Source organism: Oncorhynchus nerka, linkage group LG2 (genome assembly GCF_034236695.1).
Source record: "Oncorhynchus nerka isolate Pitt River linkage group LG2, Oner_Uvic_2.0, whole genome shotgun sequence".
NCBI lineage: Eukaryota > Metazoa > Chordata > Actinopteri > Salmoniformes > Salmonidae > Oncorhynchus > Oncorhynchus nerka.
In genome coordinates, this window is record NC_088397.1 from 68,859,925 (window position 1) to 68,874,063 (window position 14,139).

General features: G+C 42.2%; 1 protein-coding gene across 1 annotated transcript in view; it reads left to right on the forward strand.

The window, feature by feature from the left end:
• LOC115140604 (uncharacterized) overlaps nt 1–14,139 on the forward strand; it is an 82,510-nt gene that overhangs the window by 33,371 nt on the left and 35,000 nt on the right. The window contains exons 28-42 of the mRNA XM_065021814.1: nt 1,624–1,800; nt 4,965–5,047; nt 5,252–5,300; nt 5,441–5,530; nt 5,758–5,853; nt 6,055–6,126; nt 6,210–6,296; nt 6,471–6,617; nt 8,038–8,207; nt 8,340–8,469; nt 9,874–9,968; nt 10,097–10,238; nt 10,405–10,581; nt 11,373–11,455; nt 12,788–12,836. Of these exons, the coding sequence (XP_064877886.1) occupies nt 1,624–1,800; nt 4,965–5,047; nt 5,252–5,300; nt 5,441–5,530; nt 5,758–5,853; nt 6,055–6,126; nt 6,210–6,296; nt 6,471–6,617; nt 8,038–8,207; nt 8,340–8,469; nt 9,874–9,968; nt 10,097–10,238; nt 10,405–10,581; nt 11,373–11,455; nt 12,788–12,836 (1,647 nt within the window). The remainder of the gene's footprint in view (nt 1–1,623; nt 1,801–4,964; nt 5,048–5,251; nt 5,301–5,440; nt 5,531–5,757; nt 5,854–6,054; nt 6,127–6,209; nt 6,297–6,470; nt 6,618–8,037; nt 8,208–8,339; nt 8,470–9,873; nt 9,969–10,096; nt 10,239–10,404; nt 10,582–11,372; nt 11,456–12,787; nt 12,837–14,139) is intronic.

Below are 14,139 nucleotides of genomic sequence, written 5' to 3' on the forward strand. Positions count from 1 at the left end.
ATGCAAGGTCCCGTAGCCATTCCTGAGATTGTAATTCCAACACCGGTTTTCCTTTTTCTCCATGAACTGTCCGATTTCCTCTCGTAGATCAAAGAAATGCCTCAGCACAGCGCCTCGGCTTAACCATCTCACTTCAGTGTGGTATGGCAGGCTGTGGGTAATGTTGCTGTCGCTGAGAAGTTTGTCAAACTGACGATGGTTCAGACCTCTGGACCGGATGAAATTTACAGTGCGAACAACCACCTCCATGACGTGGTCCATTTTCAGCGACTTGCAACACAATGCCTCCTGGTGCAAAATACAGTGAAATGTCCAGAAACGATCTCCTCCATTAAGGGCTTGTACTTTGTCTTTGAACTTTGTCGCGACACCTGCTTTCTTTCCGACCATGGATGGCGCGCCGTCTGTAGCCAGGCTGACAGCGGGACCAGTCCACTCCAACTCTGTCCAATGCAGCAACGACAGAGCCGAAAATGTCCTCGGCTGTTGTGGTGTCCATCATTGGCACCAACTCAAGAAACTCTTCAGTAACAGTCAATGTCTCATCAACTCCTCAAATAAATATGGCCAGTTGGGCCACGTCTGTGATGTCAGTGCTCTCGTCAATTGCCACGGAAAATGCAATAAATGACTTGACTCTCTGTTTCAATTGACTGTCTAAATCTGCCGATAGTTCGAAATCCTCTCTGCTATAGTATTCCTCGTCAGGCTAATATTGGCAAAAGCTTGTCGCTTCTCGGGACATACAAGTTCAGCCGCCTTCATCATGCATCGTTTAACAAAGTCACCGTCGGAATACGGCTTCGATGCTAATGCTATTTCGCTAGCAATTAGGTAGCTGGCTTTTACCGCTGCTTCACTGACTTCTCGGCTCTGGATGAAAGTTGACTGCTGTTTCCTCAGACCCGCCAGCAATTCGTTAATCTTATCTCTTCTCAGTTGTCCTTGCAAGCCGTCATATTTTTCGCTGTGATGAGTCTCGTAGTGGCGTCGAATATTATATTCCTTCAATACCGAAACTTGTTGCAAACACACCAAGCACGAAGGTTTTCCGTGCATCTCTGTAAATAAATAGGACGTGGTCCATTTTTCTTTGAAAATTCTACACTCCTTATCTACTTTTCTCCGTTTGGATAACGACATTTTGGCTAATGAGGGTGTAGCGGAGAGGTAGAGACCAAGGTATTAACAACGTCGTAACAAGCAGCAGATGGCGCATTGATACCGTCTGCTGTTTTCAGTCTGTCTCAGTGATGCGGCTTGTCTTCTACTCTGATGGAAAGAGTGCGCCCCTTAGCGGATAATCCATTAATTGCAGCGAATTAAAAATATTAATTCCATGTCTTTTATGCATTTTTTCCACTTTCAAATTATCCTGCGGGCCTGATCGAACCTCCTTGGGGGCCGGTTCCGGCCCGCGGGCCGGATGTTTGGCACCCCTGTTGTAGAGGGTGCTACAGGTCAGTACCTCAGGAGTAAATGTCATTTGGCTTTTCATAGCCGAGCAGTACCATTTACTGTGTGAATAAGATATTTAATACTATGTACAGTACTGTGTGAATCAGGTATTTCATGCTACACTGCTGTTTTTTGTACAGTCTTGTTACTAGTGTTTGTTTTTAGGGGGTGCTGAGAATCCACCTACTGGAGGCCCAGAATCTAATCGCCAAGGACAATCTGATGGGGGGCCTGAAGAAGGGCAAGAGTGACCCGTACGTCAAGATCAACATCGGAGTGGTCAAGTTTAAGAGTCATGTGATCAAGGAGAACCTCAACCCCACCTGGAACGAGATGTATGAGGTATGGAGATATTCAGTACTTTACTTTTCTGCTCTTTTGCACACTAGTATCTCTACCTGCACATGACCATCTGATCATTTATCACCCCAGTGTTAATCTGCTAAATTGTAATTATTCGCCTACCTCCTCATGCCTTTTGCACACAATGTATATAGACTCTCTTTTTCTTTTTTTGTACTGTGTTATTGACTTGTTTATTGTTTACTCCATGTGTAACTCTGTGTCTGTTCACACTGCTATGCTTTATCTTGGCCAGGTCGCAGTTGTAAATGAGAACTTGTTCTCAACTAGCCTACCTGGTTAAATAAAGGTGAAATAAAAATTAAATAAAAAAGTATCAATATTTGGCATGTCATTAAGTGAACCATCCATCCTGTCTAACAGAATATGGAACAAAGCCAAAGTGACAATATTGCAATTTATTTGTTATTAATAATGCTGATAGTCCTGAATAGCAAAAGATAAAGAATACGATGAAGAGTAAGAAGAAGATATCAGTCTTCTAACACACCAGAGCTGAGAAATAGAACAACGAAAGGGGAGAAGTGTTAAGGATAAATGAGTATGAATACAGTGTATTTTCACATAGCTGAGGTACAACAACTAGCCTGATTACAGTTGATACATTCACTTAACTCATTAGTAGAGTCCACAAGTGACTGTTGACACAAAACCCAATCTTAAATTCAAATATGCACTATGCAGAAGTCGCTCTGCCATTTCCTGCGTGCAAAAATTCTAGCAGTTTGTCTAATTTCAGTTTGTGACAAAACAAGCAAGTATAGTGTAAAGAATCACTGTACCATCTAAACCGCTGTGAAATATATTTCACCTAACCAAAAATATTGTATTTTGAGCTTGTTAAGATCTAACATTTAAAGTGTTTTTATTTTATTTTATAGAAACAGATCTTGCCTCTCTCACGTCAGCAGGAAGCAGATTGTGCAGTCATTCTTTCTATCGGTTCTTGATTATGGTGATACTATTTATCAATGTGCTGCTGCCACTACTCTTAAACCCCTAGATGCAGTTTGTTATAGCACTCTTCCTTTTATCACAGGAGACTGTTTTATTTCTCATCACTGCATTCTTTACCAAAAGGTTGGCTGGACCTCTTTAAAGTCACGTAGATCACATCATTACGCTCTTTTTGTTTACAAAGCCCTGCTCCATAAGCTTCAGACTTACCTAACATTACTGTTAAGATTTCAAATGACAAGTTACCAAACTCCTTCACAGAGTTGGTTAAGTTTGGATAGTCATTTGGTGTCTACAAAGTTAGGTAAATCTGCCTCTAAATGCCTTGCACCCTGTTTGGAATAATCGCCAAAAGACATTTGGATTGGATACTTGGAAGGCCCTAGGTCAATTCAGACAGCTGACAGAGGATTTTTATAATGAAGAATGTGTTGGTTTTAATTGACTGTGTTTTGTATCTTAATGTACATTGTCTATATTTGTTTTTTTCGATACTTGCCTGTTGATTGTGCTTGTTTTTGTATCGTGCAGGGCTCATTTGTACAAGAGAGTTAAGTCTCAATATGACTTCCTTGTTTTAGGTCTTTGAAGCTCGTGTACAAAAGCGAAAGTAAAAGACGCAAAAACAAAACTTAAGAACAGGAAGCATAGAAATAGTGACACACATTTCTATGTGATTTTGGTTGAGTCGCCCAAGAAGTTCCATAATGCAGCTTTAACATTTACCTTGATATTTTTCCATAGTCAATTGAATTTGATCCTCTCCTGCATTTTCTTTATCTGTTTCTTTTTGGCTTTGGATTTCTCCCACTCGAGCCATTGCCCTTCGACCTTCTGTTGATTTGCTTCGGTCTTCAGGAGCTTGGTCCTCTTCTTTTCTTCCTTCTCTGCGCGGGTCTCACCAATGTAGTTTCCCAAACACCAGTTGTAGACCTCCTTGTCTCCTTTGTGTACGTACCTATTGTAGTAGATGTGTAACATTTTCTTCTGTTTTTCTCCTTAAAGTTGCACTATGCAGAAATCTCTCTGCCATTTCCTGGTTGCTAAAACTCTAATAGTTTAGACCACGTCTGCCTATTATTCGTTTGTGACTGCATCCAGCTTTCTCAGCCGGTCCTCCTCAGCCGGTCCTCCAAAAAGTCAGTTTAGTTGGTGTCATCGATTTTGGTAATCCACTCGTTCTACCTGCAGAGAAATTAATCCAAAAAGCTACCACTAAACTTTGTTAAACCAAGTCTATCTAATCCTCAGGTACCCTAAAATGTAAAGAAACTATAATATTTCATACGGAAAGAAGTATGTTCAATAGAAAAGTCAAATTAGCAAGTGCGCGTCCTCTTCGTCACGCACGCACAGACTGATTTCCAATTGTGACTCCCAGTGCCAAAACTCCAAATTCTTCCTCGTTTGGGAAGAAATCAAGCCTGAAACCTTGAACAAAGACTGTTGACATTTAGTGGAAGCCATAGAAATTGCAATCTGGGAGCTGGAATTGCATAGGACCCATAGCTTTCCATTATAAGAGCCTGGGATCTCAAAAAAAAAAAGAAATAGGATTTTCTCCTACCATAGCAATTGTGTTATAGTCTTATGCATTATTTTATAGTCTTATGCATTATCCAAGCTACCAATTATATGCATATCCTGGCTTCTGGGCCTGAGTAACAGGCAGTTTACTTTGGGCACGTCAGTCAGGCAGAAATTCTGAAAAAAAGACCCTAACAAGTTTTAAACTTCTCTGAATATATTTGTTTTACTTCTCTAAACAAAACAGATATTTTTTTCAGGTAACTCCTAAGTAACCTAGTATACCAACTTTAGAATTGACCCCAGCTCTGGCCATAAGTCTACCCAACATTGTATTCTGACGTGAGTCAACCCTGTTATGTCTGCCATTTCTCACCTGATTCAACGTTAGCTCTCTGCATCCGCTGTAGTCTCTCTTTTTTCTAACTGGGGGCTTTGTCTGTGGAAAGTCTGGAAACTGTTCTTTGTGGAATTATGTTTCATGCAATCTATTGCTTTCTGATGAATAGGAGTAGAAATGTGAACTTTCTACACTTAAGAATATTCATATGAAGTATTTATGACATGTTGTCTGTCAACGACTGTCATGACTCCTGCTCTATAGGTTTACTTATAGTTTCCTCTCTAAGTGTTACCGTCAATATGATGTGTTTCCCCAGACGGTGATGACCCCACAGTCAGATCAGGAGGTCCAGGTAGAGCTGTATGATAAAGACATGGACAAGGATGACTTCCTGGGCAGGTGAGAGGAGCTGCTCTGCGTTCCAAATGGAACCCTATGCCGTATATAAAGTGCACTGCTTTTGACACTAATTAGTGCACTATGTAGAGAATAGGATTCCATTTGGTATACATCCAGGTTGGGTCCTGTACTTTTTGTTAGCCATGTTGTTCCCTGTCAAAGTGTTGTTTGATTTCTGACTGTATTTTTCCCTCCTGTGTACAGGTGTAACATCAGTATGAGAGACATCATACACTCCCAGTATACAGACCAGGTAATGCTTACATCTCTCTCTGCTCGTGTACTAAATGATGTCTGTACTCGCTTACATCGGTAGTCGGTACACTCATCTGTATAATGTGTGTTTTAGTTTTAGTACACCGTCTGATGTGTGGTTTCTTGTCTCTTTTCCAGTGGTACACTCTGAATGATGTGAAGTCAGGTCGTGTTCACCTGGTACTGGAGTGGGTACCAACAGTATCACAACCAGACAGACTGGATCAGGTCAGTTCTACTTCCCTCCGTTCTGTCTCGTCAATTTATATATTTTTCACACCTCAGCCTCCCTCTCTGTAGTTTTCCAGTGTTACTTTTGCCCTGTCCTCACCTCTCCCTATCTCAGTACCCCTTCTCCCCATCTCTCTCTCATTCTATTACTCGTTTTTAACCTTTTAACCACCTGTTTTGATGTTATTTCAAAGTGATTGAACTCTTTTCTCCCCATGCTCCAGGTGTTGCAGCTGCAGTCTATCCAGTCCTACCAGAACAAGGCTGTTCCCTCTGCTGCTCTGCTCTTCGTCTACATGGACAGAGCCCACTCACTGCCTGTGAGTCACCTCTGACCTTTCACCACTTCACCTCTGTCACTGAGCTATTTTGAACTTTTGAACTTTGGCTTCAGGTTGATGTCTAGTTTTGGCAGCTGTTATATGTGTTATGCATAAATATTTATATGTTCGATCTTTTTGAATTGCTCAGTCAGTGTTTGATTTTGACTGTTGTATTGTGTGATCCCTGTGTGTTTGTAGTTGAAGAAAAGTGGGAAGGAGCCAAATGCTGGAGCTGAGCTTGTTCTGGGAGAGACAACCTACAGAACCAAGGTGAGAAACCGCACATGTAGATCTCAAATGCATGACTCGTAACAGGATCTGCCGTGAAAGTCAATTTCTCTGTCTCTCTGAAGGTGTGTGATCGTACCAACTCCCCCCAATGGGAAGAGGCTTTCTACTTCCTGGTTCGTGACCCCAGAGAGGAGATTCTCATAGTGAAGGTGAGAGTTCAGTCTGCTTCAGGATGGAGTCACTAAACATGGATAATGTTTAATTAAAACATAATGTCACTCACTGTAAACATCTTGCACAGTCTCTGTTAAATGCAATTTATCCACACAAATCTACCCTTTTATCTTTTCCTTTCTAATCACTCTTTATTTATCTTTCTCTAGCTCTCCAGTGCTTGGGATCAGGCGATGGGTTCTCTGGTGGTACCAGTCAGAGAGCTGCTGTCAGAACCAGATCTGGTCCTGGATCAGTGGCTGAGTCTGGATGGAGCCTCACCTGACAGTCAGATTCTACTGAGGGCTGAACTGAAGGTGAGACACACTTCTATATCCTCTATGGTCCTCTACAGTGCCTAGAGAATGTCTACACCCCACTTTGATTTATTCACATTTTATTGTGTTACAAAGTGAGATACAAATTTATTGAATTGTCATTTTTTGTCAACAATCTACACAGAATACTTGATTTGATTTAAAAAAATATATATGAGTACTAAATAAAACCCTAATATACCTTGATTAGATAAGTATTCACCCCCCTGAGCCAATAAATACATGTTAGAAATACCTTTTGGCAGCGATGACAGCTGTGAGTCTTCTTGGGTAAATCTCATAAGAGCTTTGCACACCTAAAACAGGCAGTTAACCCACTGTTCCTAGGCCGTCATTGAAAATAAGAATTTAACTGACTTGCCTGGTTAAATAAAGGTACAGTAAATAAATAGTGTCCTGCTAAAATGTGAATTATTCTTCTCGTGTCTGGTGTAAAGCAGACTGAAGCAGATTTTCCTCTAGTATTTGGCCTGTGCTTAGCACCATCCCGTTTCTTTTCATCCTGAAAAACTCCCCAGTCGTTGCCCATGTCAAGCATACCCTTGCTTGCAAATAAGGAGGCAGTTCTCATTTTTTTCCGCAGGTTTACTTTCATGCCGCCTTGAATGTTTTGGAATATTTGTATTCTTCTTTTCACTCTGTCATGTAGGTCATTATTGTGTAGTCAATACAATGTTCTACTCCCATCACTGCCATTGATTTCTGCTGTTTTAAAATCACCAATGGCTTCATGGTGACATCCCTAAGCAGTTTCCTTCCTGTCTGCAGCTCAAAGCATCTTTGATGTGTCTGGATGGTTTAATAATGGTTTAATAAATCATCCACACAATAATGATTAAATTGACCATGCTTAAAGATATATTCACTGTCTGATTTTTTATTGTTAGCCATCTACCAATCACTGTCCTTCTTTATGAGGCTTTCGAAAAGCTCCCTGGTCTTTGTAGTTGAATCTGTGCTTGAAATGCAATACTTGACTGAGGGACCTTACAGATGTTGTATGTATGTGGGTAGTCATTAAAAAATCATGTCAACCCCTATTATTTCACACAGAGTGAGTCCATATAACTTATGTGATTTGTTAAGCCATATTTTACTTCTGAACTTATTAGGGCTTGCTTAAACAAAGAGGGTGAATTTTCTTTCCACTTTACCATTATGGAGTATTTTATGTAGATCAATGACAAAAGACATACAATCCCACTTTGTTAAGCTACAAAATGTGAACAAATGTAAAAGGGGTGTAGTCTTTCTATAGGCACTGTATACTATCAATCAACATTTTTGAGTGTGCCATAGAGGACACAAAGCGCCACATTATGTACTTTACCTGCACCTGGCAGTCTAACATTGTCAAAAAAATATTGGTAAATTATTAGTGGCATGTTTTCATTCAAAGATCCTGAACTCGAAGATGACTGAGGGTGTTGGGGTACCACAAGGCTCTGTCTCAGGTCCAGAAACTATTACTAGTTGGAGTTACAGTGAGGAGGAAGAACCAATCACTATTGAGCAGCCAGTTACTGCGACCATTGAGGAGGACCAAGACAGTGAGGTGCCCTCTGAGGAGTGAGTTTTTGTCTTGGCCCCTCCCAATATTCAAATAGTTTTTATAAGTTGATTGCAATTTATATGCAAATGTATGCAGTGTATGTCAATTATAAAACATTTTGGCATATGTGTCTCTTTGTGTGTTTTCAGATCTGTTGCAGTCTCTAGCCAACCCTCTATCTCTGAACCTGAGGAAGCAGAGGTTGTCTTTGAGGTCCCTAAAGAAGACCCCAGCCCTCCTGAGACACTCCACACCCCTGACCCCAGCTTTGAAACTGAGGTAGGCAATCAGTAGGTAGATGCCTCTGTATGCATATCATTCTGTCTGAATTGTATTCAGAGTCAATATTTTTTCCTGTCACGATCAGCGGTTGGAACTGGTTCAGGGAACAGAACTGAAAACTGGAAAATAGAGACATTTTTCAAGAAACAGGATCAGAACCGGGAACCAAAGTCATTAAAAGCATGGGAAACGGTTAATAACGTTATTTTACGTTCAGGGCATTTTTTTCCAGTCCCACAAAAACCACAACAAAGTGTCTATGCAAAGCCCTCCCTCTGTCACTCAGAAACTTATTCCAGTGCCTGCCTGCCAGCTGAAAATCTTTGCCAGTGTGTTTGTGTGTGTGTAGGCTACCTGCCCCTCCTACTCTGAAGCATAGTCTACTGTAGCCTACTGATGTTACAAGCGTAATTCAGAAGATAGGGAGAGAGATTTTTAATGACAGAATAATGGATGTACTTTTTCAATGCTAGTTAGGGATTCTATCGTTATTCACAGTGGATTTATTAACTACCAAAAGGTAAGACTTGTTTTTTATTCTGGTGACGCTCCGCACACACAAGCTTGTTAGCTAGCTAGCTAGGTCTGGTCCAACATTAAAGCAACTCTGAAGTTCAAAGACAGTCAAAGTTCCTCCATAGAAGCCGCTCCTCTGTAGGTATAGTTCTGTAGGCCTAATTCAGATAATGCATGCCATCACAAAATGCCCAGCACTCCAAGACAAGCCCCATCCTCCACCCTCTCTCACTCTCTCCCTACCCACAAAATGCCCAGCACTCAAAGACAAGCCCCATCCTCCACCCTCTCTCACTCTCTCCCTACCCACAAAATGCCCAGCACTCAAAGACAAGCCCCATCCTCCACCCTCTCTCACTCTCTCCCTACCCACAAAATGCCCAGCACTCCAAGACAAGCCCCATCCTCCACCCTCTCTCACTCTCTCCCTACCCACAAAATGCCCAGTACTCCAAGACAAGCCCCATCCTCCACCCTCTCTCACTCTCTCCCTACCCACAAAATGCCCAGTACTCCAAGACAAGCCCCATCCTCCACCCTCTCTCACTCTCTCCCTACCCACAAAATTTAAGTTGGATCTCGCACCCGACACTTTTCAATTCCATCACGCATGCAAACAACTCACTGAGCTATAGCTTGCCCTCTCCATAGCAAGCTGAATGATTGGTGAACTAATTTAATGTTGCGCTAAATGTAAAAAAAATATATATATATGGTTTCAGAGGTTTTAAAAGGAACAGAAAGAAACAATATAAAGCGTTACTTTTTTGGGGTTCGAACCGGTTCAGAAGTTTATTTTGCCGGTCGGAACAGTATAACGGAACAAGAAATGGTTCTACAACTTTATAGCTGCAGGTGAAAGCATTGACATGTGTTTTTGACCAGCAGAAAGAGGAGCCAGAAGACCCTATCACCGTCACCCAACTGTCAGTCACAGCAGACACTGAGGAGCTCCAACCCTGGCAGGGACCAACGGCAGGGTGAGCTCCATTCAACAACAGATCCACAGAGCTTTGCATGTACACTGACTTTGCATTGATAATCTTCAGTGTGGGAAGCAGCTATCAACATGCTGTGTGTGTGTGTGTGTTCCTTTATGAATATTCAGATCTGTTACAGAGGACATTGCCAGAGCTACAGTGTCTAGCCTTCCTTCTGTGTCTGTACCTGAGGAAGCTGAGGTCATGCCTGATGTCATCCCTGAAACACGCCCTCCTCACACTACCCCTCACCCAAGTTTTGGCACTGAGGTGGGTGCTTTACTGAAGGGACTATACAAATGATTTATACTACCAAGAACAAAAGTTCAAAATGAATGAAAAATATCTCAAGACCTTATATTGTTTGTATTTTGAGAATGCTAGGATGCCTTCAAAAAGGTTGTGTGCCACTGCAGTTCTGTTGTTTGTCCTGTAGGGGGTGCTGAGAATCCATGTACTGGAGGCCCAGGATCTGGTTGCCATGGATAAGCTGATGGGGGGCCTGAAGAAGGGCAAGAGTGACCCCTATGTCAAGATCAACATTGGAGTGGTCAAGTTTAAGAGTCATGTGATCAAGGAGAACCTCAACCCCACCTGGAACGAGATGTTTGAGGTATGGAAGGACTTGTAGTTTATTCAATTAATCTCTGTCGGCTGTTGGAACTGTGTGCCCATTTAGATGAGCGGTAAAAGGGATTGTGCTGTACTGAAGAAAGTAAAAGCAATGCGTGTTAGGACAGACTTTTGATCTTTTTTACAATTACTGTATTTGGAGGGCTTCTCTCATGTAAGAATATATCTGAGACATCTAGAAGTGTGTGCCTTTGCTACCTTTAAATAAAAAATGAAATACATTTTACCCCCTTCTCGTGGTATCCAATTGTTAGTAATTACTATCTTGTCTCATCCCTACAACTCCCGTACGGGCTCAGGAGAGATGAAGATCAAAAGCCATGCGTCCTCCGAAACACAGCCCGAACTAAGCAGCACTACTTCTTAACACAGCGCGCCTCCAACCCGGAAGCCAGCCGCACCAATGTGTCGGAGGAAACACTGTGCACCTGGTGACCTTGGTTAGCGCGCACTGCGCCCGGCCCGCCACAGGAGTTGCTGGTGCGCAATGAGACAAGGATATCCCTACTGGCCAAACCCTCCCTAACCCGGACGACGCTAGGCCAATTGTGTGTCGCCCCACCGACCTCCTGGTCGCGGCCGGCTGCGACAGAGCCTGGGCGCGAACCCAGAGTCTCTGGTGGCACAGCTAGCGCTGCGATGCAGTGCCCTAGACCACTGTGCCACCCGGGAGGACCTTTGCTAGCTTTCTGCCTTAATAACATGTAATAGTATTATTTATGTGTAGTTTTGTTGTTATTGATCTTCCCTGACATATGTGTGTTTCCCCAGACGGTGCTGAACCCCCAGGCTGGTCAGGAGGTCCAGGTAGAGCTGTATGATAAAGACATGGATGCGGATGACTTCCTGGGAAGGTGTGTTGTGACTGGCCCAACTATACACCAGTAACCTGCTATTGATAGTTAAGGAATACATCCCAAAGAGCACCCTATTACCTGTATAGTGCACAATGTTTGACCAGAGTTGTATTTTGTATTTATTAAGAATCCCCATTAGCTGCTGCCAAGGCAACAGCTACTCTTCCTGATGTCCAGCAAAATTAAGGCAGTTATACATTTTAAAAACTTTACAATACATTCATAACAGATTTTACAACATATTAAGTGTGCGCCCTCAGGCCTCTACTCTACTACCACTTATCTATAACACAAAATCCATGTGTACATGTGTGTATAGTGCGTATGTTATTGTGTGTTTTTATGCATGTGTCTGTTTGTTGCTTCACAGTCCCCACAGTTCCGTAAGGTATATTTTGATCTGTTTTTTAAATCTAATTTTACTGCTGGCATGAGTTACTTGATGTGGAATTGAATTCCATGTAGTCATGGCTCTTGTGTAGTACTGTGCGCCACCCATAGTCTGTTTTGGACTTGGGGACTGTGAAGAGACCTCTGGTGGAATGTCTTGTGAGGTATACATGGGTGTCAAAGCTGTGTGCCAGTAGTTCAAAGAGACAGCTCGGTGCATTCAACCACCCCTCAAAGCCTGGCTCCTCTCTAGTTTTCTTCCTAGGTTCCTGCCTTTCTAAGGAGTTTTTCCTAGCCACTGTACTTCTACATCTGCATTGCTTGCTGTTTGAGGTTTTAGGCTGGGTTTCTGTATAGCACTTTGTGACATGATGTAAAAAGGGCTTTATAAATACATTTGATTGATTGATGTCAATACCTCTCACAAATACAAGTAGTGATGTAGTCAATCTCTCCTCCACTTTGAGCTAGGAGAGATTGACATTAATGTTAGCTCTCTGTGTTCATCCAAAGGCCAGCCATGCTGCCCTGTTCTGAGCCAATTGCAATTTTCCTAAGTCCCTCTTTATATCCTCCTTGTAATGCAAGCTTTGTTTCCAGAAGGTATCAAAATGGTCAATAAATGAGTTATATGGGCCCTGGTTAAAAGTAGTGCACTAAATAGGAATAGGGTGATGTTTGGGACGCACTCAAAATAAGACTTACATTTTCATGCACTTTGGTCTCATGGTGGTTGAAATATAAGACATGGTTCTACTTTTCTACTTTCACATATCAAAGATATATATTTATAAAATGTTCACAAGAATGCAATTCCTTTTTGAAATGTTGCCAAAGCATCTGTTTTATGTGTGTGTGTGTGTGTGTGTGTGTGTGTGTGTGTGTGTGTGTGTGTGTGTGTGTGTGTGTGTGTGTGTGTGTGTGTGTGTGTTTTTGTAGGTTTATGATGAGGCTGAGTGATGTCATCAGTTCCCAGTACACAGACCAGGTGAGTCAGTGTATTGAGATATTTACTTCTCTTTCTAGCCTGACTTCCATGGGGCACTCCCATACCTTAAGGGAACATTTTGACATTCGCCATATGGTTAGTGAGACCGACCACATTGCGAATGTACGGTCCCTTACTAGACGTCCGAAAACGTTTGTAAAATTCGCGTCGGGCTGTGCGGCAGGGCCGGATCTTCCGGGAAGTCATCAAACTCTCTCTCTCGGACATTCGGTTTCCGTTTTATAAAATAATACAATTTTGGTCATTTTTCCTCTGTCCCGGTAAATCCCACAAGAGGCGAATGCAATCATATTGCAAATGTACAAAACATCACGAATCACGACGTGGCCTTATCTCCTAAACGGAAAATATTTTGAAGCCGAAACTTGGTGAGCAATAGGTTTGGCATAATGGGCAGTTGGCCCCGAACAAGATGGCGTCTAGGCCTCAACGGTTTTTGAGTTATGGCCATTTTTCTGGGATTAAAGGTCCAAAATGAAAATAGAGCCATAATTTTTCCGCTTCACGTCAACGTCAAGGAACCACCGGTGTCAATAAAAAAAAGAAACAGCCATTTATCTATCGTCATTTAAATTAAGAGAAATCGTACAATGTCAAATTGGCGATGTTCAAAAATAGTTTTTTTTTTTTTTAAACAGTTACGGATCCAGTTGCAGCGTGTTCATACAAATCTTTTTAAAGTGTGCTTCGGAGCTCTGTGAGATTTCTGTGATTTTCTGAAATAACACACACTCACTAAACCCTCCGTAAATAAGTCAGTTCTTAACATAAAGACTTAAAACTCAAAATTCTATAATTGCCTACCCCAAGGAGGATATTTGTTCACTTTCAGCTTCCTGTGTAAACCGGAAGTGCCTTAAAATGGTGTCACAGGTGCTGTTTCCAAGGGTTAAAAAGGTCAGATCTTTTCAAAACTTCATATGTGTGATTAGGCAACCCCCATGAACTGTAAGTCAGTAATTTCTCCCAACAGATGTCAAAGAAAAGCTCTCTCACACACACACATACACAAACACACAGCAAGGATGGAGTGACAAAGTGCCGTGCTTAAAGACACACAAAGCCTGCAATGGCATTTCCATATTCTCTAGGCCGTGCCGAGTTCAACGAGATGCCCCGCTTGACCGCAGCTCGCTCTGAGTGCAGCGACCGTGAAAAAAGTAGGCCCAAAATTAAGCCTGGCCCTAAATGTAATTTGCTTTTGGGTGACAGTGAGAGAACCGTTAGGGTGAGAAGCACAATTCGACCTCAGGTATGATCCTGAGGTCCTCCCGATCTGTGC